Here is a 22,925-nt window from a genome sequence, read left to right as displayed (position 1 = left end):
TGTGGGGAGGAAGGGCTGAGGGGGGCCAGGGATTAGTGGGGCCGTGTCGTGTGTCGAAAGATACAAAAAGACCCCCAGGAGGTGCGTTTTTAGGGTGAAAATGTATTTATTGGGGGTGAGAAACGGTGAATTTTGCCGGCGCCCACGCCTGACGCGGTGTTTCCCTTCCCAGACGAGTACGTCTCCTCGTCCCGCTCGCACAACCTCTCCTCCTCCTCCTCCTCCTCCTCCTCCTCCTCCTCGGCGCCTTCGGCCTCCATCTCCAGCGCGGTGGCGGCGGCGGCGGCGGCGGCGGCGCCTCCCCCCGAGAACCTGAAGCCCCCCGCGGCGCAGCCGGCGCCCCCCCTGCCCCCCACCAAACTGGTGATCAAGCAGAGCGGCGGCTCGCCCTCCGTCAGCTGGGCCAAGGCGTCCCCCGCGCTGGACGGCGACGAGGACGCGCTGCCCTCGCGGAGCAAACCCCCCATCAAGACGTACGAGGCCCGGAGCCGCATCGGCCTCAAGCTGAAGATCAAGCAAGAAGCCGGCCTCAGCAAGGTGGTCCACAACACCGCGCTGGACCCCGTGCACCAGCCGCCCCCCGTCTGCCGCGTCATCAAAGGGCCCGACGCCCCCGCCCCCGCCGCCGCCGCCGCCCCCGGCGGGCAGATGAACGGCACCGTTGACCACGTCGCCTCCGTCGCCGTCGAGAAAAAACCCGCCGCGACCTACTGCCGCCTGCCGCTGCGCAAGACCTACCGGCAGCACCTCGACGCCGACAAGCCCGCCGACGCCCCCAGACCCCCCGTCGCCCCCAAGCAGGAGGAGGGGGGCGCGCGGGGCGGCAGCGCGTCGCACCCCAGCCGGGAGAAGGCGGCCAAGGGGCAGCAGGACGAAGGCGCCAAGGTCTTCTACAACCGCACCGCCGCCGCCGCCGCCGCCGCCGCCGCCGCGCCGCCGAAGGCCGACGACTCCACCAGCGGCCTCATGAAGGAGCTGGCGGAAGCGGAGGACGAATTTTACCGCGGGATGATTAAACCCGACCCCCCCGACCAAGGCGCCGGGCCGGAAATTTCCTGGGAAGTGCCGCTTCCCCCGGCCAAGAGGCGGAAGCTGGAAGCCTTCGAGGTGGACAACGCCAGTTTTTCCAGCGACAGCCCCCAGGACGATTCCCTCACCGAGCACCTCCAGAGCGCCATCGACAGCATCCTCAACCTCCAACAACCCCCCAGCGGCGGGGGGCAGAACGTCCGGACCCCTTCCTCTTCCTACAACTCCTCTTCCTCCCCTTTTTCCTCCCCCGCCCACCGCACGGACGCCTACCTCGCCCCCAGTCACAACGGCGGCCTGGGCGCCAGGACGTTGAACAGATAACAGCGAACCGCGCGCGGACCCCACCCCCCCCCGGGAAGGGGAAGAGGAAGAGGAAGCGGTTCCGCTCGCGCGGATGCTCAAGACACCCCCCCCCACCCCCTCCCTCCACGGGGCTTCCCAAAGCCCCCCACCCCCCCCCCCACCCCTCCCCCAATCGCGGGGTTTATAGAAAGCGGCGCCCGCGGTCGTCCGATCCACCGAGCGCCGGGGGGGGGGGGGGGGGGGGGGGGAGGGGCGGGGGGGGGGGGTCTCGGCTGTAATTTAGATTCTGTAACAAATTTGCTAATATCGAATTAATCGGAGCGGTCTATTCTCTCTTCCCCACCCCCACCCTGCTCCCGCTCCGTACGCCCGGAGCGTTTATCCTTTTTTTTGTGGGTTTTTTTCAGTTTTTTTGGTTTTTTTTTTTTAAATTTTTTTTGTTTGTTTGTTTTAAATTATTTTCCGACACCGCGCCGGGGGCGGGGGGGAGGGGTTGGGACCCTCCGGTCCGTCAGCCAAGGAGGGGGGGGGGAGGAGGGAAGGAAAAAGGAAACGGAAAAACACTAACTAAAAAGGAAAAGCGACGGGATGTGAGCCTGGAGAAGCGGGGAAAAAAAAAAAAAAAATTATTTGGCACCAAAACCGCCGGGAGCGCCGAGGTTTGGGAGCGGAGAGGGGAAAAACACGCCCAAAAATAGAAAAAAAAGCGTTTTTACGCGTGTTTCCTTAAAAAAAAAAAAAAAATATATATATATATATAAAATAATGAGGGGTTGCGATGCCAAGAATTTCCCGGGAGGCTCCGGCCGCTCCCGCGGGGTGTCCCGGGATTCCGGGAATTGTGTCCCCCGTGCCGCCTACGGGGGGAGGGGGGACCTATGGATCCCCACGGGGGGACCTATGGATCCTCACGGGGGGATGTATGGATCCCCACAGGGAGGTTGTATAGATCCCCATGGGGGGAACATATGGATCCCCACGGGGGGGGGCGTATTGGATCCCCGCAGGGGGGCTGTATGGATCCCCATGGCGGGGGGACGTATGGATCCCCATGGGGGGACCATATGGATCCTCACAGGGGGCACGTATGGATCCCCATGGGGGGGCTGTATGGATCCCTATGGGGGGGCCATATGGATCCCCATGGGGGGATGTATGGATCCCTGTGGGGGGGCCATATGGATCCCCATGGGGGGATGTATGGATCCCCATGAGGGGACTGTATGGATCCTCATGGGGGGCCATATGGATCCCCATGGGGGGGCTGTATGGATCCCTATGGGGGGGCCATATGGATCCCCATGGGGGGATGTATGGATCCCCATGAGGGGACCGTATGGATCCCCATGGGGGGCTGTATGGATCCCTGTGGGGGGGCCATATGGATCCTCATGGGGGGATGTATGGATCCCCATGAGGGGACCGTATGGATCCTCACGGGGGGCCATATGGATCCCCATGGGGGGATGTATGGATCCCCACGGGGCGGGGACATATGGATCCCCATGGGGGAACCGTATGGATCCCCACAGAGGGGGGACGTGTTGACCCCCACGGGGGGGGATCTATGGATCCCCACGGGGGGGGGGTCGCATCTTTGGGGGGGGCACAAGGAGCGGCGGGGACCCCAGGTGGGGGCGGGGCGGGCAGCAGCGGAACGTCGGCTTTTTGGCTTGTTTCGAATTTATTGTTTGGAATTCGGGAGGTTTATTATTTTTATTATTAATTTGCCGCCCCCCCCCCCCCCCCCCCCTCCCCCGCGGCGGTGAAAGGAGCCTCCGGCCGTTGGTGGAGCGATCCCATGGAAACCAAACATCCGCCGGCCCCAAAAAAACCCAAAATCCACCGTTTTCCCAACCGGAGCCGCCGCCCCGCCCGATCCGTTGAGTTATTATTTTTATTAATTAATATTAATTGGCTTGCAGGGCGAAATAAACCAGGCCGGAGCGCGTTCCCTCCGCTCCGCACGGGACTGGGGAGCCGCCCCCGCCCCCACCGTGATGAGGCTGCTTTAATTTATTTTATTATTTTATTCCCCCCCCCCTTTTGCTTCTGTTTTTTTTTTTTTTTTACATTATTATTTTTTTAATTTTTTTTTTTTTGTTTTTTTCCAAGCAGGAACCATAAATCTTTTCCCGAGCCTGGGAACGGGGCGGCGCTCGGCATTCCTGCGCGCTGGCTCACCCCCCCTGACCCCCCCCTTTAGCCACCACCCACCCAATTCCTCCTTTTTTAACCCCAAATCCTCATGATTTTTTTTTTATTTTTATTTTATTTACTTACCCCGCTCCCTTTTCCCCCCTTTTTTTTCCCCCCAAAATAACAACCTGCAGGGAGCGGGATTCAGCACCCCCCCCCCCCCCCCCCCCCGGGGGGAAAGGCCCCTTTGCTCATCCCACAGCTAAACCCGAGGTAATTAATTATCATCATTTTAATTTTTTTTTAATTAGTTGGAATTCTTGGACGCGCGGGCGGACACCCCCCCCCGAGCCCCCCCCGGGTGGGTCGGGGGAGCAATAAGGGACGATTCCCCCCCCCCCCTCCCCCCCGTTCCCCCCCCCCCGCCTTAAAATATTTGGCGTTTTCTTTTTTATATATACGTATATATATATAAAAATGTATATTAAAGCGTTTTGGGATTTTTTTTTAATTAATATTATTGTCTAATTCTTAATTATTTTTTGTTTCCGATCGAGAAGGACGCGTGGATCGGGATCGTTGGCTCCTTATTTTTCCATTTCTCCGCCAGACGGATCCGTCGGAAAAGCCGCGAGTTTCCCTTGTCACCCCAAAAGGGCCGGTTTGGGGGGGGGGGGGGGGGAGGGGAGGGAATGGGGCGGGGGAGGGGGGGATCCCCCTTAATTTTGGGGTGAAAACTCCAGCTTTGGCCATCGGGTTCCTACGTCGCACCCGGGCGGGGAGGCCAGGTCAACCCATTCCCACCCATTTGAATCCAGATTTTGGGAGGGGGGGACGCAACACCCCCACCCAACCACCCCCTTTTTTTTTTATTTTATTTCATATTATTTTATTTTTCGGGGGGTGGGGGGGTGGGGTGGGGGAGGTGAGACACAGCCGGGCACCCCCTCAAATCCCTCCCCCCCCCCCCATGAGCGGTGACCCCCCCCCACCCCCCCCAGCCCCACCGGTACCAGTGAACGCTATCACAGTTCTGAAATATAGTACTATAAAATAATTTTGTACTGTATTTATTGTCTATAACGATTTTTTTAAAGAATTCTGTACATTTAGTACTTCTGTGTAAATTAAATCGCTCTTCTTTTTAAAAACTGCCCCCCCCCCCGCCTCGGTGGTCCCTGCGCCAGCGCCCCTCCCCCGCCAGCGCCCTGGAAATCCAGGTAAACCCCCCCCCAAATGGGTGGTGGGGGGGGAGGGTCCCAGCCTTGGGGGGGGGGGGGGTGTCCCAGCCTTGGGGGGGGTCCCAGCCCGGGGGGGGGGGTGTCCCGAGCGACCCTCGGCGTTCCAGGGTGGATTGGGGGGAGTGGGATTTGGGGGGTGCTCTGAGGGTCTCTTGGTGCCGGTGGGGACCCCAGTGTCACCCACAAGTGGGGCTGGGGGCTCGGGGGCGTGAGGTGGGACCCCCCACCTGGCTTGGGGAGGGGTCCCGGACCCCAATCCTGACCCACAAGTGGGGCTGGGGGCTCGGGGGCGTGAGGTGGGACCCCCCACCTGGCTTGGGGAGGGGTCCCGGACCCCAATCCTGACCCACAAGTGGGGCTGGGGGCTCGGGGGGGCCACAGGGGACTTAGAGCCCCCCCACAAGCGGGGCTGGGGGCTCGAGGGGGGAAACAGACTCCCCCCCCCCCCCAAGTGGGTCTGGGGGCTTAGGGGGGGTACCCAGACCCCCACACACAAGCGGGGCTGGGGGCTTGGGGGGGCCACACGGGACTCAGACCCCCCCCCAGATGGGTCTGGGGGCTCAAGGGGGACCCAGCCTCCCTCCACGCAGTGCTGGGGGCTCGGGGGGGCCACACGGGACCCAGAATCCCCCCCCCCAAGTGGGTCTGGGGGCTCGGGGGAGACACAGACACACCCCCCCCCAAATAGGGCTGGGGGCTTGGGGGGGACACAGACACCACCCCCCTCAAGTGGGTCTGGGGGCTCGGGGGGGACACAGACCCCCCCCAAATAGGGCTGGGGGTTCGGGGGACCCAGAATCCCCCCCCCCAAGTGGGTCTGGGGGCTCGGGGGGGACACAGACCCCCCCCAAATAGGGCTGGGGGTTCGGGGGACCCAGAATCCCCCCCCCCCAAGTGGGTCTGGGGGCTCGGGGGGGACACAGACCCCCCCCAAATAGGGCTGGGGGCTCAGGACCCCCCCCCAGCGCCCTCCCGCGTCCCGGGGGGGGGGTCACAACTAGGGGGGGGGGGGGGCGGCCCCTCCCCCTCCCGCCCTCTGCCGCCTTTATTATTTTTTTTATTATTATTCCCATTTATGGTTCAGCCTCCAACCGCCCCCCCTGTGATTTATGCTAATGTATGCAGATTTATGCTAATGAGCTCCCTATTTTCCCGCCGGGCGCCGCCCCCCCCCGCTCAGAGCCGCGGGAGCTGCGGCCGCGCCGGGGCGTCTCGTGCCCGAAACCACCAAAAATTAATTAAAAACCGGGAAAAAACAGCGAAAAGCGGCCCCGGGGCCGCCCCTCACCCCCACCCCACCCCCCCGCCGCCTTTCTGGGGGGAAAACCGGGGATTTTGGCTCATTGGGGGGAAAGAAGAAAAAAAAAAAAACCCAACTGAAGAACTACGAAGTGCAGCGGAGCGGAGGGGAAAGTTTGATATCATTTTAATCGGACTTGATTTCAGTTTCAGTCCTCTGGGAGTGATACTTTAAAATTTGATTTTTTTTTATTTGATTTTTTAAATTTGTTTTCCTAAATATTTTTTTTTAATTTGTGGGTTTTTTTCAATTTGTTTTCTTTTAATTTTTTTTAATTTGATTTTTTCCATTTTCTTCCAATTCGGTTTTTTTTTCAATTCGATCTTTTTTCAGCTCGATCTTTTTTTATTTAGTTTGGGGTTTCCCTTTGGTTTTTCTTTCCGTTGGATTTTTTTATTTCGCTCTTTTTTTTTAGTTCAACATTTTTTCAATCGGATCTTTTTTGAATTTGATTTTTTTTCCACCTCATCACCTCATCTTTTTTTTTTTTCTCCCAATTCTATCCTTTTTTTTTTTATTTCATTTTTTTCATTTGCTGTCTTTCTTTTTGATTCGACGGTTTGAATTTGCTTTTTTTTATTTGCTCTTTTTCATTTGCTTTTTTTTTTCATTCGACCTTTTTCATTCGCTTTTTTTTAGTTGATCTTTTTAATTATTTTTTTTAATTTGACTTTTTTCATTCGATCTTTTTTCAGTAGCTGGGTTGTTTGTTTTTTTTTCATTTGACCTTTTTCATTCCCTTTTTTTCCGTTCCACCTCTTTCCATTTGCTTTTTTTTTATCTTTGACCTTTTTCCTTTACTTTGTTATTGGATCTTTTTCATTTGCCTTTTTTAATTTTATTTTTCATCATTTTAATATTTTTTTTATTTTTTACAAATTTCTTTTAATATTTTTGGGGGGTCTTAATGGGTTTTGAAGGTTTTCTTGAGGTTTTTTTCGGTTTTTTTAAATGGTTTTTTAGTTTTTTTAAGAGTGGGGGTTTTTTCGGTTTTTTTAATTTTAGGGTTTTTGGGGGGGTTAAATTTTTTTAGTTTTTTGATTTTTTTTTAGTTTTTTGATTTTTTTTCCAGGTGTTTTTTTTTTTTTTTAGTTTTTTTAATATTTTGGGGGGGGGTAATTTCTTTTTATTAGTTCCTTTGATATTTTGGGGGGGGTGTATTTTTTTTTGGTTTTGGTGGGGGTTTTTTCCAATTTTTTATATTTTATTTCATTTTTTATCGGATCCTCGGCGCCTCCTCGCCCCCCCCCTCCCCTCGGGCCCCCACCCCATGCCCCCCCCCTCCCCCTGACCCCCCCCCCCCCGTCCCCCGCCATGTTCAGCTGGCTGCGGCGCCAGCCGCCCCCCGCGCCCCCCGAGGTGCGGAGCCTGCGGCAGGGGCTCAGGACCCTCTACCTGCGCAAGCTGCTCCCGCTCGAGCGCCACTACCGCTTCCACCAGTTCCACTCGCCCGCGCTGGATGAGGCCGACTTCGACACCAAGCCCATGGTACTGGTGGCCGGCCAGTATTCCACTGGGAAGACCACCTTCCTCCAATACCTGCTGGAGCAGGAGATCCCGGGCAGCAGGATCGGGCCCGAGCCCACCACCGACTCCTTCGTGGCCATCATGCACGGCGAGACCCCCGGCATCACCCCCGGCAACGCCCTGGTCGTCGATCCCAAGAAACCCTTCCGCAAGCTCAGCCCCTTCGGGAGCACCTTCCTCAACCGGTGAGTGGGATCCCCCCGGCCCCCCCAGCCAGCGGGATCCCAGATCCCACCCTCCGTCTCCCTGGGTTTAGGTCTCCCCAAAAAAAGTGGGATCCCACCCTTTACAGATCCCAAATCCCACCCTTTGGTCTCCCTGGGTTTAATTCTCCCCCAAAAAAAGTGGGATCCCATCCCACACAGATCCCTGATCCCACCCTCTGGTCTCCCTGGGTTTAATTCTCCCCCAAAAAAAGTGGGATCCCATCCCACACAGATCCCAAATCCCACCCTCCATCTCCCGGGGTTTAGTTCTCCCCCAAAAAAAGTGGGATCCCACCCTTTACAGATCCCAAATCCCACCCTCAGTCTCCCTGGGTTTAATTCTCCCCCAAAAAAAGTGGGATCCCACCCTTTACAGATCCCAAATCCCACCCTCAGTCTCCCTGGGTTTAATTCTCCCCAAAAAAAGTGGGATCCCACCCTTTACAGATCCCAAATCCCACCCTTTGGTCTCCCTGGGTTTAATTCTCCCCCAAAAAAAGTGGGATCCCATCCCACACAGATCCCTGATCCCACCCTCTGGTCTCCCTGGGTTTAATTCTCCCCCCAAAAAAGTGGGATCCCATCCCACACAGATCCCAAATCCCACCCTCCATCTCCCAGGGTTTAGTTCTCCCAAAAAAAAAGTGGGATCCCACCCTTTACAGATCCCAAATCCCACCCTCAGTCTCCCTGGGTTTAATTCTCCCCAAAAAAAGTGGGATCCCATCCCACACAGATCCCAGATCCCACCCTCCGTCTCCCTGGGTTTAGGTCTCCCCAAAAAAAAGTGGGATCCCACCCTTTACAGATCCCTGATCCCACCCTCTGGTCTCCCGGGGTTTAATTCTCCCCAAAAAAAGTGGGATCCCACCCTTTACAGATCCCAAATCCCACCCTCCATCTCCTTGGGTTTAGGTCTCCCAAAAAAAAGTGGGATCCCACCCTTTACAGATCCCTGATCCCACCCTCTGGTCTCCCTGGGTTTAATTCTCCCCAAAAAAAGTGGGATCCCACCCTTTACAGATCCCAAATCCCACCCTTTGGTCTCCCTGGGTTTAATTCTCCCCCAAAAAAAGTGGGATCCCATCCCACACAGATCCCAAATCCCACCCTCCATCTCCCGGGGTTTAGTTCTCCCAAAAAAAAAGTGGGATCCCACCCTTTACAGATCCCTGATCCCACCCTCTGGTCTCCCTGGGTTTAATTCTCCCCCAAAAAAAGTGGGATCCCATCCCACACAGATCCCAGATCCCACCCTCCGTCTCCCTGGGTTTAGGTCTCCCCAAAAAAAGTGGGATCCCACCCTTTACAGATCCCAAATCCCACCCTCTGGTCTCCCTGGGTTTAATTCTCCCCCCAAAAAAGTGGGATCCCATCCCACACAGATCCCAAATCCCACCCTCCATCTCCCGGGGTTTAGTTCTCCCAAAAAAAAAGTGGGATCCCACCCTTTACAGATCCCAAATCCCACCCTCAGTCTCCCTGGGTTTAATTCTCCCCAAAAAAAGTGGGATCCCATCCCACACAGATCCCGGATCCCACCCTCTGGTCTCCCTGCACCAAAAACAGGATCCCACACAGATCCCAGATCCCACCCTCTGATCCTCTGTGTTTTCCCTGGGTTTATCCCCAACCCCAACCGCCCCCCCCCCCCCAAAATGGGATCGCACCCCATGCAGATCCCAGATTCCACCCCACGTTTTCCCTGGGTTTAGTCCTCCCTTCCCAAAAACAGGATCCCAGCCCGCACAGATCCCAGATCCCACCCTCTGATCCCCCATGTTTGCCCTGGATTTATTCCCCTCCCCCCCCCCTCCGGCACCCCCATCCCCCCTCAAACCAGGATCGCACCCCACCCAGATCCCAGATTCCGCCCCATGTTTTCCCTGGGTTTATTCCCCCCCCAAAAAATGGGATCCCCCCCCCAGATCCCAGACCCCACCCTCTGACCCCCTGCATGTTCCCTGGGTTGATCCCCCCCCCCAGCACACCAGCCCCCCCCATATAACAGGATCGCACCCCGCCCAGATCCCAGATTCTGCCCCATGTTTTCCCTGGATTTATTCCCCCCAAAGCCCCCCCAAACGGGATCCCCCCTCCCGCACAGATCCCAGATCCCACCCTCTCATCCCCTACATTTTCCCTGGATCTATTCCCCCCTCTCCCCCCCAACCCAGGATCCCGCACCCCACCCAGATCCCAGATTCCACCCTCCGATCCCCATGTTTTCCCTACGTTTTCTGTTCCCACCCCAGCCCCCCAAACCCCCCCAAAACCAGGATCCCCCCACCCTGCACAGATCCCAGATCCCACCCCACGTTTTCCCTGGGTTTATTCCCCCCCAGGCCCCCCCCAAACCGGGATCACCCCACCCCACCCAGATCCCGGATTCCGCCCCATGTTTTCCCTGGGTTTATTCCCCCCAAACCCCCCCAAACGGGATCCCCCTTCCGCACAGATCCCAGATCCCACCCTCCCATCCCCTAGATTTTCCCTGGATCTATTTCCCCCCCAGACCCCCTCAAAACCTGGATCCCCCCACCCCACCCCGATCCCAGATTCCGCCCCACGTTTTCCCTGGGTTTATTCCCCCCAACCCCCACAAACCGGGATTCCCCCCCCTCCCCCGATCCCAGATCCCCCCCTCCGATCCCTACGTTTTCCTTGGATCTATCCCCCCCCCCGCCCCAAACCAGGATCCCCCCCCCCCAGATCCCCCCCCCCCTCCGAATCACCACGTTTTCCCTATTTTTCACTTTTTCCCAATTCCACCCCCCCCCCTCTAAAAAAAAAAAAAAAAAAAAAAGGGGGGGGGGGGCGGGCTCGTGCCAGGCTGCCCCCTCCCCCCGGGGGGTTGGGGTGGGGGAGGGGAGGGGGTGGGGGGAGGGGAGGGGGGGGGCTGGGATGAGCCAAGCTTCAGGAATGCGGGCGGCTGCCAAGGGCCGGAGCCGCCTCGGAAAGACACCGTCAGATGGGGGGGGAGGGGCACTGGGGGGGGGGTCCCCGCAACCCCTCCCCCCCCACCCCCCCCAAAAAAAACGCCCCCTCCCCCCCCCATTCCGGTCTATGGGAACAATTAGGTGCTGCCCCCCCCCCCCCCTCCCCGCGCCAGCCCCCTGGGGAAAAGGGGGTTCAGGGGAGGGGGAGGTCCCCTGAAATGGGGGGGGGTCCCCTGAAATGGGGGGGGGGTCCCCTGAAACGGGGGGGGGTCCCCTGAAACGGGGGGGGTTCCCTGAAACGGGGGGGGGTCCTCACCCCCCCAAACGCCCCCTCCCCCCCCCCCATTCGGGTCTATGGGCACAATTAGGTGCTGCCCCCCACCCCCCCACCCCCCGCGCCAGCCCCCTGGGGAAAAGGGGGTTCAGGGGAAGGGGACGGGGGGTCCCCCCTGAAATGGGGGGGGGGGGGGGTCGCCGGCGGGGGGGGCACTAACGCGGCTGCTCCCCCCCAGGTTCATGTGCGCCCACCTCCCCAACCAGGTGCTGGAGAGCATCACCCTGATCGACACCCCCGGCATCCTCTCGGGGGCCAAGCAGCGCGTGTGCAGGGGTAAGGGGGGGGGCTTGGGGGGGGGGGCTGCGGGGGGGGGCTGCGGGGGTGAGGGGGAGGCTTGGGGGGGGCTGCAGGGGTGGGGGGGGCTGCGGGAGGGGCTGCGGGGGTGAGGGGGGCTGGGGGGGGCTGCGGGGGGGGCTGCGGGGGTGAGGGGGGCTGGGGGGGGCTGCGGGGGGGGGCTGCAGGGGTAAGGGGGGGCTTGGGGGGGGCTGCAGGGGTGGGGGGGCTGCAGGGTAAGGGGGGGCTTGGGGGGGCTGCAGGGGTGGGGGGGGTCTGCAGGGGTAAGGGGGGCTGGGGGGGGCTACGGGGGTTGGGGGGGCTGAGGGGGGTCTGCAGGGGTGGGGGGTCTGTGGAGGTGGGGGGGGCTGCAGGGGTAAGGGGGGGCTGCCGGGGGGGTCTTCAGGGGTGGGGGGGGCTGGGGGGGGGGGGTCTTCGGGGCGGGGCTGCGGGGGGGGTCTTCAGGGGTGAGGGGGGGCTGCAAACTGTAATGGGGGCGGGGGGGCCAAACAGGGTGTAGATGGGGGGGCAAAGCGCGGGGGAGGGGCAGATGTGGGGCAAAGGGGGGGGGATGGGTGGCGGAAGGCGCGGCGGGTGCCAAGGGGGGGGGTGCCGGGGGGGGGGGGGGGGAGGGGGGGCGAGATGCCAGAGGTGACGCGATGGGTGCTGCCAAGGGGGGGGAGGGGCTGTGTGTGTGCCCCCCCCCCGCTGCACCCCAGCACCGGGATGAGGGGGTCCCGTGGGGCGTGGGAGGGCCCCTTTCCGCAGGGGGGGGGAGGGGCACACACCCCCACCCCCACCCCCCGTTTTCCTGGGGCCGCCGCCAAGTTTCCAGCGCTGCGGAGGCCGGGCCCCCCCCGCCCCTCCCCCCCCTTCCTTCCCCACCCCAAATCCTTCGGGATCTGCCAAGAGCCCTGGCACCGGATCCCGAACCGGCCCCGGGGGGGGGGTGGGGGGGTGGAGGAGCTCCCCCCCGCCCCCCCCCCCCCAAAGCTAGGGGGGTTGGGAATGGGGGAGGGGGGCTGGGAAAAAGGGGGGGGCTGGGAAAAGGGGGGGCTGAAATAGGGGGAGGGGGGCTGGGAATGGGGGGGGCTGGGAATGGGGAGTCAGGGTGGGGGTCGGGGTCAGGGTTGAGGTCAGGGTCGGGGTTGGGGGTCAATGTTGGGGTCAGGGTCAAGGTTGGGGTCAGGGTTGGAGTTGGGGGTCAAGGTTGGGGTCAAGGTGGGGGTCAGAGTCAAGGTTGGGGTCAGAGTTTGGGTTGGGGTCAAGGTTGGGGTCAGGGTTGGAGTTGGGGGTCAAGGTTGGGGTCAAGGTTGGGGTCAGGGTCAAGGTTGGGTCAGGTTGGGGTCAAGGTTGGGGGTCAGGGTCAGGGTTGGGGTCAGGGTTGGGGTGGGGGTCAAGGTTGAGGTCAAGGTTGAGGTCAGGGTTGGGGTCAGGGTCAAGGTTGGGGTCAGGGTCAAGGTTGAGGTCAAAGTTGAGGTCCAGGTTGGGTTTTAGGGTCAAGGTTGGGGTCAGGGTTGGGGTTGGGGTCAGGGTCAAGGTTGAGGTCAAGGTTGAGGTCAGGGTTGGGGTCAAGGTTGGGGTCAGGGTTGGGGTTGGGGGTCAGGGTTGGGGCTGGGGGTCAAAGTTGAGGTCCAGGTTGGGTTTGGGGGTCAAGGTTGGGTTCAGGGTCAAGGTTGGGGTCAAGGTTGGGGTCAGGGTTGGGGTTGGGGGTCAGGGTTGGGGCTGGGGGTCAAAGTTGAGGTCCAGGTTGGGTTTGGGGGTCAAGGTTGGGTTCAGGGTCAAGGTTGGGGTCAAGGTTGGGGTCAGGGTTGGGGTTGGGGGTCAGGGTTGGGGCTGGGGGTCAAAGTTGAGGTCCAGGTTGGGTTTGGGGGTCAAGGTTGGGTTCAGGGTCAAGGTTGGGGTCAAGGTTGGGGTCAGGGTTGGGGTTGGGGGTCAGGGTTGGGGCTGGGGGTCAAAGTTGAGGTCCAGGTTGGGTTTGGGGGTCAAGGTTGGGTTCAGGGTCAAGGTTGGGGTCAAGGTTAGGGTTGGGTTGAGTTTGGGTCCCCATCCCCCCAGGTTGGGTGGGGGATGCGACCCCCTCCCCCCCTCCCCCCCTCCCCCGCAGCGCCCCTCTGCCAGGCTCCCCCCACCCCACCCCCCACCCCAGCCTCACCCCTCCCCCCCCTTTCCCAGGCTACGACTTCCCGGCCGTGCTGCAGTGGTTCGCCGAGCGCGTGGACCTCATCATCCTCCTCTTCGACGCCCACAAGCTGGAGATCTCCGACGAGTTCTCCGAAGCCATCCGAGCCCTCAAGGGCAACGAGGACAAGATCCGGGTGGTCCTCAACAAAGCCGACATGGTGGAGACCCAACAGTTGATGCGTGTCTACGGCGCCTTGATGTGGTCCTTGGGGAAGGTCTTCAACACCCCCGAGGTGCTGCGCGTCTTCATCGGTTCCTTCTGGTCCCAACCCCTCCTCATCGCCGACAACCGGCGCCTCTTCGACCTGGAGGAGCAGGATTTGTTCCAGGAGATCCAGAACCTGCCCCGAAACGCCGCCCTGAGGAAGCTCAATGATCTGGTCAAACGAGCGCGGCTCCTTAGGGTGAGCAGGGGATGGAGGGGGGAGGGGCTGGGGGGACATCGGGGCGCCTCGGAGGTCTTTGTGGTCGTGGTGGGGTCAACGGGACACCGGGATGCCTTGGGGCTCCTCGTGGATGTGGTGGGGACACCAGGATTCCTTGGAGGTCACCATGGCCATGGTGGGGTCAACGGGACACTGGGACTCCTTGGAGCTCCTCGTGGATGTGATGGGGACACCAGAGCTCCCTAGAGGTCACCATGGCCATGGTGGGGTCAATGGGACACCGGGGCTCCTTGGAGCTCCTCGTGGATGTGGTGGGGACACCAGGACTCCTGGGAGGTCACCATGGCCATGGTGGAGCCAAGGGGACACCGGGACTCCTTGGAGCTCCTCGTGGATGTGGTGGGGACACCAGGACTCCTGGGAGGTCACCATGGCCATGGTGGAGCCAAGGGGACACTGGGACTCCTTGGAGCTCCTCGTGGATGTGGTGGGGACACCAGAGCTCCCTAGAGGTCACCATGGCCATGGTGGGGTCAACGGGACACTGGGACTCCTCAGAGGTCTTCATGGCCATGGTGGAGCCAAGGGGACACCGGGACTCCTTGGAGCTCCTCGTGGATGTGGGGGGGACACGGGGGCTCCTCGGGGGTCTTCATGGCCATGATGGAGCGAAGGGGACACCAGGACTCCTTGGAGGTCTCCATGGCCATGGTGGGGCCAACAGGACCTGGGGACTCCTTGGAGGTCACCATGGATGGGGTGGGGCCAAGGGGACCTGGGGACTTCTCAGGGGTCTCCATGGCCATGGTGGGGACACGGGACCCCCAAGGCTGCGGTGGCTCCAACAATGTCCCCATTATCGGGGGGGGGGGGACACACATCACCGCCCCACCCCCCACCTGGCATCCTCGTTAAGGGCTTCCCGCGAGGCAGCGCCTTCCGCCCCGCTAATTACGGATTAATTAACTAATTAAGTGTGTCACCATCCCCACCCCACCCCCGTGTCACCCCCCCACCCCCCCCCCGAGGTCACAGGGGGCCGGTTTGAGGCTGGGGGAGGGGGGCAGCCCACCCCCACCCCGGGCTCTGGCCGTGGGGGTCGCTGGGGGGGGGGGTGGGGAGGAAGGTGGGGGAGGGGTTGGCGTGATTCCCGGTGTCCGGGGGGGTGTGTCCCCCCCCCCATCCCCTCCCCCCCCCCCGGGTCCCCGCCGGCCTTATCGCATCCGGCCACCTGCGGCGGTGGCCCCTGGGGTGGCACGTCCGCCACCGGGGGGGGGGGGGGATGGGGACAGGGATGGGCTGGGAATGGGGTGGGGACAGGGACGGGGACGGGGATGGGGACAGGGATGGGGACAGGGACAGGGATGGGCTGGGAATGGGGTGGGGACAGGGACGGGGACGGGGATGGGGACGGGGACAGGGACGGGGATGGGGACAGGGACAGGGATGGGGACAGGGACAAGGACAGGGATGGGGACAGGGACGGGGACAGGGACGGGCTGGGAATGGGGTGGGGACGGGGACGGGGATGGGGACAGGGACAGGGACGGGGATGGGATGGGAATGGGGTGGGGACAGGGACAGGGACAGGGATGGGGACAGGGATGGGGACAGGGATGGGGACAGGGACAGGGACAGGGACAGGGATGGGCTGGGAATGGGGTGGGGACAGGGACGGGGACAGGGATGGGGACAGGGACAGGGACGGGGACAGGGATGGGATGGGAATGGGGTGGGGACAGGGACGGGGACAGGGATGGGGACAGGGATGGGGACAGGGACAGGGACAGGGACAGGGATGGGCTGGGAATGGGGACAGGGACGGGGACAGGGATGGGGACAGGGACAAGGACAGGGATGGGGACAAGGACAGGGACGGGGACAGGGATGGGGACAGGGACGGGGACAGGGACAGGGACGGGGACAGGGACAGGGACGGGGACAGGGATGGGGACAGGGACAGGGATGGGGACAGGGACGGGGACAGGGACGGGGACAGGGACAGGGACGGGGACAGGGACAGGGACGGGGACAGGGACAGGGATGGGGACAGGGACGGGGACAGGGACGGGGACAGGGACAGGGACGGGGACAGGGACAGGGACGGGGACAGGGACAGGGATGGGGACAGGGACGGGGCCGGGGCCGGGGCCACGTTACGGGTGTGTCACCCACCCCCCGCCCCCCTCCCCGCTGTCCCCCTCCCCCCAGCGTCCCTCCCCCGTCGTTGGCGGAAAGGGGGGGGGGGGGGGGGGGGGAGGGGCGAGGCCCCCCCCCCCCCCCCCGTTCCCTGGCGCCCCCCCCGACGCCCCTCCCCCCCCAGGTGCACGCGCACATCGTGGCGCGGCTGCGGCGGGAGATGCCGGCGCTGTTCGGGCGCGGCAGCACCAAGAAGCGGCTGATCGCGCAGCTGCCGCGGCTCTTCGCGCGCATCCAGCTGGAGCAGCGCATCCCGCCGGGGGACTTCCCCGACTGCGCCCGCATGCAGGTGGGGGCGGGGCTGAGCCCGGGGGGATCTAGTGGGGTGCCGAGCCCTGGGCGGGGGGATCTAGTGGGGTGCCGAGCCCTGGCGGGGGGCCAGAGGGGCGCTGAGCCCTGGGGGGGGGATCTAGTGGGGTGCCGAGCCCTGGGGGGGGGGGCAGAGGGGCGCTGAGCCCTGGGCGGGGGGATCTAGTGGGGTGCCGAGCCCGGGGGGGGGGGCAGAGGGGCGCTGAGCCCTGGCGGGGGGATCTAGTGGGGTGCCGAGCCCTGGGGGGGGGGGCAGAGGGGGCGCTGAGCCCTGGGCGGGGGGATCTAGTGGGGTGCCGAGCCCTGGCGGGGGGGCAGAGGGGCGCTGAGCCCTGGGCGGGGGGATCTAGTGGGGTGCCGAGCCCTGGGCGGGGGGATCTAGTGGGGTGCCGAGCCCTGGGGGGGGGGCAGAGGGGCGCTGAGCCCTGGGCGGGGGGATCTAGTGGGGTGCCGAGCCCTGGGGGGGGGGCAGAGGGGCGCTGAGCCCTGGGGGGGGGATCTAGTGGGGTGCTGAGCCCTGGGGGGGGGGATCTAGTGGGGTGCTGAGCCCGGTGCTGGGAGATCCAGAGGGGTGCTGAGCCCCGTGCCGGGGTGCTGAGCCCTGGGCGGGGGGATCTATTGGGGTGCTGAGCCCGGTGCTGGGGGATCCAGACGGGTGCTGAGCCCGGTGCTGGGGGATCCAGTGGGGTGCTGAGCCCGGTGCAAGTGGATCCCTGAGGATGCTGCCCCCCCGTCTCAGTTGATCCCCGGGGCTGCTCCCCGCTGTCTCAGTGGATCCCCGGGGCTTTTCCTCCCTGTCTCAGTGGATCCCCGGGGCTTCTCCCCGCTGCCTCGGCGGATCCCCGGGGCTTCTCCCCGCTGCCTCGGCAGATCCCCGGGGCTTCTCCCCGCTGTCTCGGTGGATCCCCGGGGCCTCTCCCCGCTGTCTCAGTGGATCCCCGGGGCTTCTCCTCCCTGTCTCAGTGGATCCCCGGGGCTTCTCTCCGCTGTCTCAGTGGATCCCTGGGGCTTTTCCTCCCTGTCTCAGTGGATCCCTGGGGCTGTGGGGCTGCTCCCCGCTGTCTCGGTGGATCCCCGGGGCTGTGGGGCTGCTGCCCCCTGTCTCAGTGGATCCCCGGGGCTTTTCCTCCCTGTCTCAGTGGATCCCCGGGGCTTCTCCCCGCTGTCTCAGTGGATCCCCGGGGCTTCTCCCCGCTGTCTCAGTGGATCCCCGGGGCTTTTCCTCCCTGTCTCGGTGGATCCCCGGGGCTTCTCCCCGCTGCCTCGGCGGATCCCCGGGGCTTCTCCCCGCTGTCTCAGTGGATCCCCGGGGCTTTTCCTCCCTGTCTCAGTGGATCCCCGGGGCTTCTCCTCCCTGTCTCAGTGGATCCCCGGGGCTTTTCCTCCCTGTCTCAGTGGATCCCCGGGGCTTCTCCTCCCTGTCTCAGTGGATCCCCGGGGCTTCTCTCCGCTGTCTCAGTGGATCCCTGGGGCTTTTCCTCCCTGTCTCAGTGGATCCCCGGGGCTGTGGGGCTGCTCCCCGCTGTCTCGGCGGATCCTCGGGGCTTCTCCCCGCTGTCTCAGTGGATCCCCGGGGCTTTTCCTCCCTGTCTCGGCGGATCCCCGGGGCTTTTCCTCCCTGTCTCGGTGGATCCCCGGGGCTTCTCCCCGCCGTCTCGGCGGATCCCCGGGGCTTCTCCCCGCTGTCTCGGCGGATCCCCGGGGCTTTTCCTCCCTGTCTCGGCGGATCCCCGGGGCTTCTCCCCGCCGTCTCGGCGCATCCCGGCGCTGTGGGGCTGCCGCGCCCCCCCCCTCCCCCCGCGGGGACCGATCCCCGAGGGGACGCGCTGACCCCTCCCCCCCCTCCCCCCCCCTCCCCCCCCCCCCCCTCCCCCCCCCAGGAGCTGCTGCTGTCCCAGGACTTCGCGCGTTTCCCGGCGCCGCGCCCGGAGCTGCTGGCGGGGCTGGAGCGGGCGCTGAGCTGCGACCTGGCGGCGCTGCTGGAGCCGGAGCCGGAGCCGGACCCCGCGGGGGGGGGGGGCGGCGTGCGGGGGGGGGCCTTCGACGGGGCGCGCGTGGGGCCGTTCGGGGAGGAGGAGGGGGAGGAGGGGGAGGAGGAGGAGGGGGAGGAGGGGGAGGAGGGGGAGTGGGCGGTGATGAAGGACAAGGCGAAGTACGACGAGATTTTCTACGGGCTGGCGCCGCTGGGGGGGAAGCTGAGCGGGCGGCGGGCGCGGGGCTGGATGGTGCGGAGCAACCTGCCCAGCTCGGTGCTGGGCCGCATCTGGCAGCTCAGCGACGTGGACCGCGACGGGATGCTGGACGCGGAGGAGTTCGCGCTGGCCGGGCACCTGATCGGGGCCAAATTAGAGGGGAGGGGGCTGCCCGCCCACCTGCCCCCCCGCCTCGTCCCGCCCTCCAAGCGGCGCCCCAAGGGCTCGGCCGAGTAAGGGCGGCCCCGCCCCCCACGCGCAGGCAAACGGGGGGGGGGAGGGGGAGGGGGGGAGCACACCCACCCCCCGCCAGGACACACCCCCCCCAACTGAGACCCCTCCCCAAAATAGGGACCCGCCCCCCCAGGACACCCCTCCCCCAACTGAGACCCCTCCCCTAAAAACAGGGACCCGCCCCCCCAGGACACCCCTCCCCCAACTGAGACCCCTCCCCTAAAAACAGGGACATCCCCCCCCAGGACACCCCCCCCCAGGACACCCCTCCCCCAACTGAGACCCTTCCCCTAAAAACAGGGACCCCCCCCAGGACACCCCCCCCAGGACACCCCTCCCCCAACTGAGACCCCTCCCCTAAAAACAGGGACCCGCCCCCCCAGGACACCCCTCCCCCAACTGAGACCCCTCCCCTAAAACAGGGACCCGCCCCCCCAGGACACCCCTCCCCCAACTGAGACCCCTCCCCTAAAAACAGGGACACCCCCCCCAGGACACCCCTCCCCCAACTGAGACCCCTCCCCTAAAAACAGGGACCCGCCCCCCCCAGGACACCCCCCCCCCCCAACTGAGACCCTTCCCCAAAATAGGGACCCCCCCAGGACACACACCCCCCCGGCTGGGACCCCCCCCCCCCCCAAAACAGGGACCCCCCAGGACCCCGCCCAAAAACAGAGACCCCCCCGGCTGGGACCCCCCCCCCCCCCCCCCAAAACAGGGACCCCCCCAGAACCCCCCCCACCCCCCGGCTGTGCCCCCCCCCCCCACAGCAAGCCCCCTCCCCCCCCAGGTAGGCCCCCCCCTCGCTGGGACCCCCCCCAAATAGGCACCTCCCCCCCCGCCTAGGCCCCCCCCCCAAACATGCACACACACACCCCCCCCGAAGCTGAGCCCCCCCCCCCCCGCTGGGACCCCCGCCAATGCTGAGACCCCCCCAAACAGGCATGGGACCCCCCCCCGCTGGGACCCCTCCCCCGCTGGGCCCCCCCCCCCGCTGGGACCCCTCCCCCGCTGGGACCCCTCCCCCGCTGAGACACCCCCCCCCCCCCCGATGTGAGCGGCAATAAAGGGAGGATGAGGCTGGTGAAGGCGTTGTCGATGGGGGAGGGGCAAAAGGGGGGGGAAGGGGGGAAATGGGGGGGAAATGGGGGGAAAAGGGGGGGAAAAGGGTAAAATGGGGGTAAAGGGGGGGAAGAGGGGGGGATGGGGGCAAAAGTGGGGGGAAAAGGGGGGAAATGGGGGAAAAGGGGGAGTGAAAGGGGGGAAAAAGGGGGGGATGGGGAAAAAGTGGGGGTAAAGGGGGGGAAAAGGGGGGGTGAAACGGGGGAAAAAGGGGGGGGGGAAGGGGGTAAAAGGGGGGGAAGAGGGGGGGATGGGGAAAAAGTGGGGGTAAAGGGGGGGAAATGGGGGGAAAAGGGGGGGTGAAATGGGGGAAAAAGGGGCAAGGGGGGGAAGGGGGGTAAAGGGGGGGAAGAGGGGGGATGGGGCAAAAGTGGGGGGAAAGGGGGAAATGGGGGGAAAAGGGGGGGGAAAAGGGGGTAAAGGGGGGGAAGAGGGGGGATGGGGAAAAAGTGGGGGTAAAGGGGGGAAATGGGGGAAAAGGGGGGTAAAGGGGGGGAAGAGGGGGGGATGGGGCAAAAGTGGGGGGGAAGGGGGGTAAAGGGGGGAAATGGGGTAAAAGGGGGGGGAAGGGGGTAAAAGGGGGGTAAAGGGGGGGAAGAGGGATGGGGAAAAAGTGGGGGGAAAGGGGAGAAAAGGGGGGGAAAGGGGGGGGGATGGGGGCAAAAGTGGGGGGGAAGGGGGGGTAAAGAGGGGGAAATGGGGGTAAAAGGGGGAAATGGGGGGAAAAGGGGGGGGAAAAGGGGGGGAAGGGGGCAAAAGTGGGGGGAAAGGGGGGGGAAATGGGGGGAAAAGGGGGGTAAAGGGGCGGAAGGGGGAAAAGGGGGAGTGTAAATGGGGGAAAAAGGGGGGGAAGGGGGTAAAGGGGGGGAAGAGGGGGGGATGGGGGGGAAGAGGGGGGAAATGGGGGGTAAAGGGGGGAAAAGGGGGGGAAATGGGGGAAAAGGGGGGGAAGAGGGGGGGATGGGGGGGAGGGGGGGTTAAAATGGGGGGGTTAAAGGGGGGGGAGGGGGGGGAGGGGCGAGCGTGCCCGGGGGGGGCAGAGGGGGGGCGAGGTGTGTGCGCGCGAGGCGGGTGTGCGAACAGGGGGGTGGGGGTGGGGGAGGGGGGCTGGGGAGTGGGCGGGCACACGCGTGTGAGGGGCGGGGTCACATCTGGGGGCGGGGCACATCGGGGGGGTGGGGCACATCGGGGGGTGGGGCACATCTGGGGGGTGGGGCCACATCTGGGGGTGGGTGGGGCCACATCTGGGGGGTGGGGGAAAACCGGGGGGTGGGGGCTCATCTGGGGGGGTGGGGGGGTGCACATCTGGGGTTTGGGTGCACATCTGGAGGGTTTAGGGGCACATCTAGGGGGGTGGGGCCACATCTGGGGGCTGGGTGCACATCTGGGGGGTGGGGCACATCTGGAGGGTTTAGGGGCACATCTGGGGGTTGGGGGCAAATCTGGGGGGCTGGGGGCAAATCTGGGGGGCCGGGGCACATCTGGAGGCGGTATGAGCACATCTGGAGGGGTCTGAGGCACTTCGGGGATGGTTGGGGCACATCTGGGGGCTTGGGGAACATCTGGAGGGGGTGTGGGGCACATCTGGAGGGTTTGGGGTCACATCTGGAGGGTTTGGAGAACATCTGCGGGTTAGGGGCACATCTGGGGGGCTATGGGCACAACTGGGGGGGTTAGGGGCACATCGGGGGTGTCTGGTGAACATCTGGAGGGTTTAGGGTCGCATCTGGGGGTTGGGGCACATCTGGCGAGTTTAGGGTCTCACCTGGGGAACATCTGGAGGGGCTTCGGACATACCTGGGGGACTTGGGGCACATCTGGCGGGCGTTCGGACATACCTGGGGGGGGGGTGTCCGGGCGCATCTGGCGGGCTCTGGGACACATCTGGAGGGGTTTGGGGCACATGGGGGGGGTGGGGGCACATCTGGAGCCCGCCAGCAGGACGGCGCCCTCCCCAAGATGGCGCCGCCGCCTTCCCCGCCCTCCCCAAGATGGCGCCGCCGCGTTTCCCGCCCTCCCCAAGATGGCGCCGCCGCTTTTCCCGCCCTCCTCAAAATGGCGGCCGGAAGTAACCGCCCCGCACTTCCGGCCACCCCCCCGGCCCGCTCTCCCTTTCCAAGATGGCGGCGCCCACCCCGTCCCCGTCGTTCCTGGGCTTGAGCCCCGGGTCCCGGGAACCCGGTACCGGCCGCCGCCGCCCCCGCGGGCCCCGCAACCGTAAGAAGGGCTGGAAGCGCTGGGCCGGCCCCGAGGCGCGGCTGGGCCGCGAGATCGGCGATTTCCTGGAGGACGTGGGGCTGCAGCAGCGGGCCACGGGGTGAGGGGGGGGGCCGCGGGGGGGCGGGGGCCTCGGGGGGGGTCTCAAGGGCTTGGGGGGGGTCTGAAGGGTTCGGGGGGGGGCCTAGAAGGGGGTGGGGGGGTCTGAAGGGGGTTTTGGGGGTCTGAAGGGGGTTTTGGGGGGTCCGAAGGGTTGGGGGGGTCTAGAAGGGGTTTTGGGGGGTCTGAAGGGGGTTTTGGGGGGTCTGAAGGGGGTTTTGGGGGGGTCTGAAGGGGTTTTGGGGGGTCTGAAGGGGGTTTTGGGGGGTCTGAAGGGGTTTGGGGGGGTCTGAAGGGGGTTTTGGGGGGGTCTGAAGGGGTTTGGGGGGGTCTGAAGGGGTTTGGGGGGGTCCGAAGGGTTGGGGGGGGTCTAGAAGGGGGTTTTGGGGGGTCTAGAAGGGGGTTTTGGGGGGGTCTGAAGGGGGTTTTGGGGGGGTCTGAAGGGGTTTTGGGGGGGTCTGAAGGGGGTTTTGGGGGGGTCTGAAGGGGTTTTGGGGGGTCTGAAGGGGGTTTTGGGGGGGTCTGAAGGGGTTTGGGGGGGTCTGAAGGGGGTTTTGGGGGGGTCTGAAGGGGTTTTGGGGGGTCCGAGGGGGTTTGGGGGGGTCCGAGGGGGGTTTGGGGGGGTCCGAGGGGGGTTGGGGGGTCCGAGGGGGTTTGGGGGGGTCTAAAGGTTTGGGGGGTCTGAA

General features: G+C 64.0%; 2 protein-coding genes across 5 annotated transcripts in view; both read left to right on the top strand.

Annotated features, from left to right (window-relative positions):
• The window catches only part of BICRA (BRD4 interacting chromatin remodeling complex associated protein), a 32,118-nt gene extending 30,637 nt beyond the window's left edge, over positions 1 to 1,481 (top strand). For 2 of the 4 annotated variants that reach the window (XM_037371902.1, XM_037371903.1), the window contains exon 13: positions 173 to 1,480. In XM_037371902.1, the coding sequence (XP_037227799.1) occupies positions 173 to 1,353 (1,181 nt within the window). In that variant the 3' untranslated portion in view covers positions 1,354 to 1,480. Of the gene's footprint in view, positions 1 to 172 lie in introns of all 4 variants that reach the window. The other 2 variants (XM_037371901.1, XM_037371904.1) reach the window with 2 other exon arrangements.
• Positions 1,482 to 7,321: 5,840 nt separating this feature from the next.
• Positions 7,322 to 19,348, top strand: LOC119140514 (EH domain-containing protein 2-like). The gene is made up of 5 exons (XM_037371933.1): positions 7,322 to 7,727; positions 11,200 to 11,297; positions 13,473 to 13,885; positions 16,191 to 16,355; positions 18,256 to 19,348. Exons 1-5 carry the CDS (start codon positions 7,330 to 7,332, stop codon positions 18,802 to 18,804), a joined length of 1,623 nt encoding a protein of 540 aa, XP_037227830.1. The 5' UTR covers positions 7,322 to 7,329; the 3' UTR covers positions 18,805 to 19,348.
• Positions 19,349 to 22,925: the final 3,577 nt, after the last annotated feature.

This window comes from Falco rusticolus, chromosome 21 (assembly GCF_015220075.1).
Source record: "Falco rusticolus isolate bFalRus1 chromosome 21, bFalRus1.pri, whole genome shotgun sequence".
In the NCBI taxonomy this organism is placed as follows: domain Eukaryota; kingdom Metazoa; phylum Chordata; class Aves; order Falconiformes; family Falconidae; genus Falco; species Falco rusticolus.
This window is presented reverse-complemented; position numbering and strand designations above follow the sequence as displayed.